The sequence below is a fragment of the Fukomys damarensis genome, unplaced genomic scaffold (assembly GCF_012274545.1).
Source record: "Fukomys damarensis isolate Sample0158 unplaced genomic scaffold, DMR_v1.0_HiC HiC_scaffold_2, whole genome shotgun sequence".
Taxonomy (NCBI): domain Eukaryota; kingdom Metazoa; phylum Chordata; class Mammalia; order Rodentia; family Bathyergidae; genus Fukomys; species Fukomys damarensis.
The window spans coordinates 22006641-22016499 of record NW_022900914.1 but is presented as its reverse complement, the minus strand read 5'-3'; the positions used below and the strand labels follow the sequence as shown (position 1 = coordinate 22016499).

Genomic DNA, 9859 nt, shown 5'->3' with positions numbered 1-9859 from the left:
AATAAAAAAAAAAAAAAAAAAAAAGGTAACCGTACACATAAGAACACTGAAAGCAGCATCTGCACAGCAAAACATACACCTCCCCTCTGCACATGGGCTCACCTGCATGGACTGTAAACCACAGTGCAAACAAAGAAACACCCTGAACACTGATCCATCACTGGTTTAGCATGGTACGTATTATACTACTTTTCACTGTCTATGTAATACACTCCCTTACCTGGGTATTTTGCTTTTTAATGGATATTCTGTGGGCTTTTGCAGGTACTGGGGATTGAACCCAGGGCATTTCCATTGAGCCACATCTTTTTTACATTTTATTTTTGAGACAAGTTCTCACTAAGTTTCCCAGGCTGGCCTCCAACTTTCAGTCCTCCTGTGTCATCCTCCCAAGGAGCTGGGATAATTGTGCCACTGTGACTGGCAGTGTCCATATTAAAAAATAAAGATTTTATTTGGTTCTAATTGGAAAAAGAAAACAGGTCTCCCTAAGAACTGTATTTAAAATGCAAATCTTTAAATTCTTCAGATATATACACTACCCAGACCAGGAAAATCCCCACCAAAATGTCAGTATTCACGACTCCACAGCCACCTGGGATACATTAATTCAAGAGTCATGCTGGGGATTTAGCTCAGCGGTTCTGCTGCCTACATGCAAGCACAAGGACCTGAATTTGATCCCCGGTACCAAAAAAAAAAAAAGAGTCAACAATCTCAGGGCATGAGTATATCACATTAAAACATAAGTTAGAAGGGCCAGGGATTTAGCTAAGTGGGATAACGCCTGCCTTGCAAGTGCAAGATCATGAATTTGGACCCCAGTACAGGGGGGGAGAAAAAATACACACACATTAACAATAACAATTTTAAAGCTGTACTTAAAAATAGGAAGTCATAAATAAATAACTAATCAGATAAAATGTTTCCAAAGCTTTTTTTGCGGGGGATGAGACAGGGTCTCACTACGTAGTTGAAACCAACCTGGAACTCACTATGTAGCCTAGGCTAGTCTCCAACTCACAGCAATCCTCCTGCCTCAGCCTCCTGAGTGCTGGGATTACAGGAGTGCGCCATCACACCCAGCATCCAAAGCTATATATTATGTTTCTAAAATTAGAAAGGCTTTAACTATTAAACTCTACCCTGAAAGTTCCTACTTTTTCTATAACAGGAAAAGAGTAATTTTTGAAATAAAAAATGTGGGTTTTCACAGGAGTTGAAAGCCAAGAGAAAAACATACCTTCTAGGAGCATTTCTGGAATGTCTGCTTGGTATCTAGGACCCACTCTGATTTCACCTTTGTCAGCTAATAAAGTCTTCACTGAGGGGTCATAGACCAATGAGTAGAAAAAGGTATCCTGAAAAAAATGACAGAGAATACCTAGGTAAACAATTTCTTCTACTTTCTATAAAGCAATAAAATGTCACAATAATGAAAGCATGAACTTGAGAGTGGTGAGTAAATTCAGAAATCTTTAAGGAAAGTATGGTGTTACTGTCATGTAAAATAATGTTAAAGCCAAAAGAAATAGCTTTAAATAAGAGACTATGAAGTTTTATTATTTGTTTCAGTTTGAAAGAAAATCATTAACTGCTCTAAAACAGAGTTTTGAATAGCTAACAGAGTAAACTACTTGAAGGGAAAAAAGCCCTAAAATCAAGTATTCTATCTCCTAATCAAATAAAATCCTCACCAAATAGCAGGGATCCCTTCAGGGATAACAGACACTTTTACTCTTTACCCTCGCACATTTTTTTCAAAAATTTCAAAGGCACAAAAATGACACTGTTACTTTGTAAGAGTTGAACCTTCAATCTATCAATATCACTGTAGATATTTAATTAAATATTAATTGTAACCCAAATCCTTCCCATTTTAAAGCACACAATGTGTGTAGAGGCACTAAACATAAATAACCAACCACATTATCTCATATACTCCAATGATCCCTTAAAAACATCAAATGCCCTAGAAGTACTGAGCCGAGTGGCTACAAATCACCTGGCCACCAGACTTTTGATGAATTCAACAGAGCCACTGGCATATGAACCAACAAAGTCCTATCTTCTGCTTCCTATCAGAATCCAGAAATCATCTATCAAAAAACTCTGCATTCTACCCCAGAAGGGCCTACCCCTACCATCAACACATCACCAAGACCAGCCAAGCAAGCCGTCAGACTACAAGGGTCTCTCTCCTTTTAGGCTTACATACTGTAATAAGGAGGAAGGAATAAAGTTATTCCATCCAATGAGAAACTCTGTACAGTATTTTAACAATGGGTCACTGTCAGGAGAAAAGATTAAACAACTGCTAAAAAGGAGACAAAAATGTGACATTTATCCATATCTTAAAAATAATGAGGAAAAAACATATGCATGAATATACAAACCATCCTTAACAGAGAGGATGACCATTATGTAGTCAGGTTTTGTTGGCTGTTTTGTTTTATAGACATCAGCAACAAAGAATATTTATTACTCAGGAACTGAAGATTTTGTCACTGGCTCACCATTAGATTTTAAAGCAGAATTATTTCAGGTCACTTTTAATCAGTAAAATTTATGAACATGATACTCCAATTTTAAAAGGGACCTTGCCATAATCCATAAAAAAAAGAAGCAAAACCATTACTTAGGCCGGGCGTGGTGGTGCACGCTTGTATCCCAGCACTCGGGAGGCTAAGGCAGAAGCATCACTTTGAGTTTGAGAGAGCCTGTCTCAAAAAACCAAAAAAAATAAAAACCACACAAACCATTACTTAGGGTCAAATGTATGCTTACAATTCTTAGCTATGTTTAGTTCACCATAGAAGTTACAAAGAGCAAAAAAAAGAGTGGGTCTGTTGTGGGGTCCAAGGGCCATCATACTGATCTACAATCTCACCCCCTTTTCTTGGAGTCTGAGTCTACCTAAGGCACTAAGATGCCCAGGCAAGGCCCAAAATTGTGATGCTCCTGCCCTAACCTTCTAGAAGTGATGTGTGAATTTCAAGAACAGAGAGTTACAAGTAAAAGACAATGATTACAAATTTGTTCTTTGTGTTACCAACCTCAAATATTCCAATTTCAATAATAGGATGGTCATGTAATAAACAGTTTAGCAAAACTAAATCACACCAAGTGCTTTTCAACTTAAATAAAGTATATCGTTAAATGCATTTCCTTTTCCTAATCTTCATCTCCTGCAAAGACAGAGACCCTGGGCCAGGGATGTAGGTAAGTGGCACCGCGCCTGCCTGGCAAACACAAAGTCCTGAGTTTGATACCCAGTATGGGGGGTTGGGGTGGGGAGAAAAAGACCTACACCCATAGATTGTTTTCTAAAATACAATGAGGTCAGTTCCTATTCTCCAAAGCCTGATAAAGAACTAAATGGTTAAAAAAATCAAGTGGAGGGCTGGGGATTTAGCTCAGTGGTGCCAGTGCCTGCCTTGCAAGTGCAAGGTCCTGAGTTCAATCCCCAGATTTAAAAAAAAAAAAAAAAAATCAATTGGATAGGGGTGAAATTCTACAGATCTTTACTAATTTCCATCAATTAAAATACTTACCATATAGAAGAAATTAAAAAGAAAAAATTTTGTTTTTCCCCAGTACTGGGGCCTGAATATAGGGGGGCTCCTGCATGGTACACAAGTGTTGTACCACAGAGCTACAACCCAAGCCCTCAATCTCCTTTTGATTAAGGATCAAACTTGGGACCTGTGCTTAAGGCAGGCAGGCAGCAGCAACACTGAGCTAAATCCCGGGCCCTCAATCTTCTTTTTATACATTCATTTCTCTTAGTCAGATACACCAATAAAATTCACTGAAACACACTGACTATTTTGCCATTTTAATTTCTACTTCGGTGAACCAATATCAATTTCTAAATATTATCACATCAATCACTATTATACATACACGATAAAAATCTACCTTTCTAAATTTCAAAGCCTAAGTTAAAAGACTACTGTTTAGGCACCTTATATGTTTTTAAAATTTTATATTAAGTAACTCCAGCATGTGTATCAAAGCTTTTCTGCTGCTTTCTTAATTTGCTATAGTAATAAATAATATTTTAGAAGTAAATATATATACCTAATTGTTTAAAAGAAAAAATACAATAAAGACTTTGGGGAATAGCTCAGCGGGTAAAGCACTTGCCTGGTTCTTGTCCCTCAAAGGGGGGGGGGATGAATAAATAAATAAATAAATACTAAAATAAATACTAAATACTAAACACTATTTTCATAATACAAATGATATTGTTTTAGTTTTTCTGTTTGTTTTTTTGAGACAGGGTCTCACTATGTAGTTGAGACTGACCTGGATGGAACTCACTATGGAGCCCAAACTGGTCTCGAACTCACAGCGATCCTCCTGCCTCAGCCTCCCAACTGCTGGGATTACAGGTGTGTGCCACCACGCCCAACTTCAAATGATACTGTTTTAAAGACTGTCTAAAAATACACATAAAGTGGAATGTCCTGTTTATAAAGAATGTCCTCCCTCCAATGAAGTCTAAACAACTTGTTAAACACATTTCTTGTTGAAATTTGGGGAAGAAGCATTTTTCACTGACAAACTTCATTAGGATTCCGGAAAGAGAGTAGATCATCAATGGCAAAATCTCTTCTTGAAAAAGTCTAAAAGAGAAACCCCCAACCCCTTTTCAGAGTTAGGGTCTTCTGATACAGTCCAGGGTGGCCTTCAACACACTAGGTGGCTCAATCTGGCCAGGAACTCACAGTGACCCTCCTGACTCAGCCTCCCCAGTGCTAGTATTACAGGTATGCCACCATGCCAGGCAAAAGCCATTTGTTTTTTTAATAGAAAAATAAAACTGGATGCAGTAGCCCGCACTTATATACTAGACACTTGGGAGACTGATGCAAGAGAATCACAAGTCATTTGAGACCAGAGTGGGCAATTTAGTGAGACCCTGTCTCAAAATAAAAAAAGTCAGCAGATATAGCTCAATGATGGAATGCCCCGGGTTCAATCCATAGTGCCATACCAAGAGGGGGGTGGAGAGCAAGCATAGTGATAAGGCACTCATTTCATGAGGCCAAAAGTACTTATCTAAGTCGTGCTATAGTTTATAAACCCTTTAATTGGTGACTGAAAAAGTTTTGCTCTTACCTCACTTAGCCAGGAAAACAAAATTACCAAAACTCATTCTAGTCACTACACCTTTATTACAACACTTCTATAATAGCGTAATACCTTAGTACAAAAGGCAATAAATGCAGAGGCATCTGCTTCAATAACAGAAAAACAAATAAGAATGGTTGTGAATTACCTCTTTATCAAGATATGACAACACGGATTCTGTCTCATTCAAAAGGGCAACACTGCATTTTCCCCTGTTGAAAGAGAAAAATATGAACAATGTAATCTCTTGCCTTCACAAGACGGAATATAAAAAGTTAATATTCAAATTGTAGGTTAAAAACTAGATGGCAGTCAAGAATATACTTACATGTACATATTTCAACTATTCAAACCTGCTTAATAACTCTGGTGTTTGGTTACCTGTGAAACAAAGCCATCTTGGAAGGCAATTAGAGAGAGGCCAGCCTGGGGAAGGAATGGAGGGGAGTAGGAAACCCATACAACATACATTTGAATAGGTAAATTCTAACTGAAGGGAATAAAAGGAGGATAGTGTGACCTTCAGATTGTTTCCGAATCCATAAACAGGTATCACGAAAGCCATGTGAGAGGTTGGATTCCTGTAATTCCAGTTAATTGGGAGGCTGAAGCAGGAGGATCTCAACTTGAGGCCAGGCTGGGCAACTCAGCTAGACCTTCTCTCCAAATAATAATAAGGGCTAAGGGTGTGGTTCAGTGTTCCCCGGTCTCAATTTCAAAGTACTACCAGATAATTTTATGCAGGGGCTCCTCGAACAAAGACATCATACAAACTGCACCTAAAATAAAATTCAATTTTCAGCCAGGCTCAGTAGCACACACCTGTGATCCCAGCATTGCAGAGGCTGAGGAAGGAAATTTACTGTGAGTTCTAGGCCAGAACGGGCTGCCTAAGTGCATTCAAGGCCAGGCTGAACTACATACACAGTGAGACCCTAACTCAAAACGACAAAGAACAGAAGTTTTTTTTAATTCTTAAGCAATGAATGTATATGAGAACTGAAAAATAATATATGTATCATGATGTTAATAACCTACCTTTACCAAAACCATTCTAAAAACTAGCTAAATTTAAACAAAGGGAACTGCTATACAACAAGGGGCAAAATAAAGGTCTTCAAATTCATGGGCCTTGAGGAGCATTTACCTCCGACCATAGCCTTCAGTGGATTCCACAAATGCCAATCCATTTTGGGGGGGTGGTGGGACAGGGTCTCACTATGTAGTCCAGGTCGGTCTCGAACTCATAGCAATCCTCCTGTCTTAGCTTCCAGAGTGCTGGGATTAAAGGGGTGCACCACCACACCAGGCTTTTTTTTTTTTTTTTGGTTGTCAATCCATGTTAAATGGCCTGCTGAGACTTCGAAAAGGAACCTGTTATCCAGGTGAGAGGACTTAACATAAGTACTTTCAAAATTATTCTCACCAGCTTGAAAATGTCACTGTTGATTCCAAATTTAGCAGGGAAATTTTGACAAATTATTCAGCTTTTAGATATTGGTTTCATTGTTTCATTCACAGCCTAAGATTACAAAGCGAGAAGAAGGATACCTAGCCAATCTAAAACACAAGTTGATTTGGGGTCTGCAGCTCATAAGCAAAGATGAAAGGATAACAAGTGATTTGAGTTTTTAAATTTCTCTAAGGTGGCTATATTTTATTTTTCCCAAATTAAAATAATCTAACACTAAGTTTTTCATGTTAATATACTAACTGCTAACAAAGTAAGCAATTTGAGTCAGAATTATCTTATGAAGTAAATATGAATATGTAATGAACACATGCACTACCATGCCAAAACTTGTTGATAAAAATGGTTTAAAAAGAGATTTAAAGCACTGGCTTCTGTTATGCCTAACAAATCTTGGCTCATAGACTTTAAAAAAATTGAATCTAACCCAACCTATGGAACCATTATCAAATCCTGAGAATATAACCTAAACAATTTATACTGAGTCTGAAGCAATGAACCTGTGTCTCTTTCACAATATTTCAATTCTTAAGAAATAAAGATACCCAAACACAATGTAATCTACATCACACCTTAATGCAAAGCAAGATTATCCCAGGCCCATATAGTCATTCACTCTGTTTTCTACAAGAAACCACAAAGAAGTATACAATTGCCACAGAAAAATACACATTCCCCTCACTCCCAGCAAGTTTTTTGAACTGCACTGTTTCAGAGACTTTGTAGAGAACTTTGCATACATATTTATGACAAACATGGTGCATGTTGAACAAAGGGGGCTAATCAGCATGGAATCTGCTACTTGTTTAAAACTACCTTCAAAATAATCCTAGACTCAAAAAACGTATTTTAAAACTGTGTTTACAGGCCTGGAGATGTAGCCTGGTAGTTCAGTACATGCTTGGCACACACAAGATCTTGAGTTCAATCCTTAGCAATCAAAAAACAAATAAAACTTTAAAAAGTAAGTGGGAAGGCCAGAGATTTAGCTCAGTGGTTCTGTGCCTGCCTCGCAAGCGCAAGATCCAGAATTCGATCCCCAGTACAAGAAAAAAAGGAGCCATTATGGCAACAAACTCCTATCTACCTGAAAATAAGACCTAGCAAATAAATAATTATCCTTGAAAATAAGAGATCAAAAAATATTAGGGCCAGGGATTTCGTGGTGGTGCTGCCTGCCTTTCAGCCTCACTGTCCTGAGTTCGATCCCTGGTACCTCACCACCACCCTGCAAAAAAAAAAGAAAAGTCAAAATAACATTTTTTTTTTTTTTTTAATTCAGCACCCATGGTCAGTCATGGTGGTCTTGTCTGTAATCCTACCACTCGGAAGGCTGAGTCAGGAGGATCATCATGAGTTTGATGCCAGCCTGGGCACACAGTGACTTCAAGGCCAGCCTGAAACACACAGTGAGACCCTGTCTCAAAAAAAAAAAAAATGCCAACCCCATTCAGCCTATGCTTTTGGCCTTACAGAGTTGCCTGCCACTGCACAAGAGAATAGTGACAGCAGTTAAGGCAAGGATAGGTTGGTTGGGGCTGGCATTTTTGATCACTAGTTTTCAAAGATGATTATGAGGATTATTTTCCAGCTAGGTCTTATTTTTAGGGAAAGAAGGTCCCCACACTCTGGAAGCCTGAAGCAAGAGGATAGAAAGTTCAAGCCCAGCCTGGTCAAGTTAGTGATTTAACGACTCTGTCAAAAAATAGGAGAGGAGCCGAGGATGTAGCTCAGTGGCACTAAGCCTGCCTCACAAGTGTAAGACCATGATTTTATATATATTTTTTTTTTTTTTTTAAGAATTTTTAAACCAAAAAAAAAGTGCCAGGGATTTAACTCAGTGCCATGCCTGCATGGCAAGTACAAGGTCCTGAATTCAAACCCTGGAACAAAACAAAACAAAACAAAACAAAAACAAAAACAAAAAACAAAGAAGAGAGATGGGTATGGTGGTACACATGTGTAATCCCAGCACTCAGGAGGCTGAGAGATAGGAGGCCAGCCTGGGTTACATATTAAAGTTTAAAACTGGCCTAGGTAGCAAGATCCTGTCTCAAAGAAAAATAAAATAAACTGGAGACGTAGTTCAGTGTGAAGACTCTGAGTTCAATGCCCAGGGTCAAAACAAACGAACAAACAAAAATACCCCCCAAATTTTTTTTTAAATCAAAAGAGGAAGGAGTTTAAATTTATGGCTACTTCTCCTTGCTTCATACACCTGAAGTTTGCAGAACTGTTCAAAACTAACATAGAAAATGCAAATTTTTATGCTTTACCAGACTTACTGACTCCTACTAATGTCCGAGCCCAACCTGGGCAACTTGCAATTTAGCAAGACTTTGTCTTGAGATAAAAAATGAAAAGGGCTGAAGAGGCAGCTCGGTGCTAGGGTTCTGGGTTCAATGCCCAGCACCACTGTAAGAGGAGGGGTGAGAAGAGGCATACACACAGAGAGAAAACAAAGCATTTTTCTCATTGGTTTTGAGCTTTACATTTGCCATAACTCAGGATTCTGACAGTCTTAGAATACTATACTTTATTACTGGAGATTTAGTGAATAGTTTTATCCAGCATCTAATATGAATACAATGAACAACCAAACAAAACAGGGATTAAGTTCAAAGATCCAAAATGCTTTCTGAAAACGTATCAACAGAAACTTTTTTCCCCACATATTACATGCATTTTATTTGTAATATCATAATTCAAATTTATTTTGCTCATTTGGTTTATTGTTTATCCCTATTTTTTTTCTCACTGAGTGTATTGGTACATTTTAGGTATACAGTACAGTTACATTCATTACTGGGATCTTGTACCTTTACATGACACGTCTTGGTTCTCATTTTTTCCCTTGTTCCTGCCCTCCCTTAATCCAGAAACACTTTTTAAAACAGATAAAAGGGAAGAGTCAAATTGTGAAGTAATTATTTCCAAACCAGAATTATATGCCAAAAAAAATCACTAGCTGAGTATGGAAAATATTTTCAGACATGTAAACAGTAAAAATTTTTTATTTTAGCAGGGTATGGAGGCATACACCTGTAATCCCAGCACTCAGAAGGTTGAGGCAAGAGGATCACTGTGAGTTCAAGTCCAGCCTGGACTACATAGTGAGTTCCACAGCAGACTACACTACATAGTGACACCTTGTCTCAAAAAAAGAAAAACGGGCCAGGGATTTAGCTCAGTGATATTGCCACTTGCCTTGCAAGCACAAGGACCCAAGTTTGATCTCCTACCAAAAAA

General features: G+C 38.2%; 1 protein-coding gene across 8 annotated transcripts in view; it reads right to left on the bottom strand.

Moving 5' to 3' along the window:
- Positions 1-9859, bottom strand: part of Mta3 (metastasis associated 1 family member 3) — a 214369-nt gene that overhangs the window by 80557 nt on the left and 123953 nt on the right. For all 8 annotated transcript variants that reach the window (XM_010621509.2, XM_010621506.2, XM_010621508.2 and 5 more), the window contains exons 5-6: positions 5288-5351; positions 1244-1361 (exon numbers count right to left, since the gene is read on the bottom strand). In XM_010621509.2, coding sequence (XP_010619811.1) covers positions 1244-1361; positions 5288-5351 — 182 coding nt within the window. The remainder of the gene's footprint in view (positions 1-1243; positions 1362-5287; positions 5352-9859) is intronic.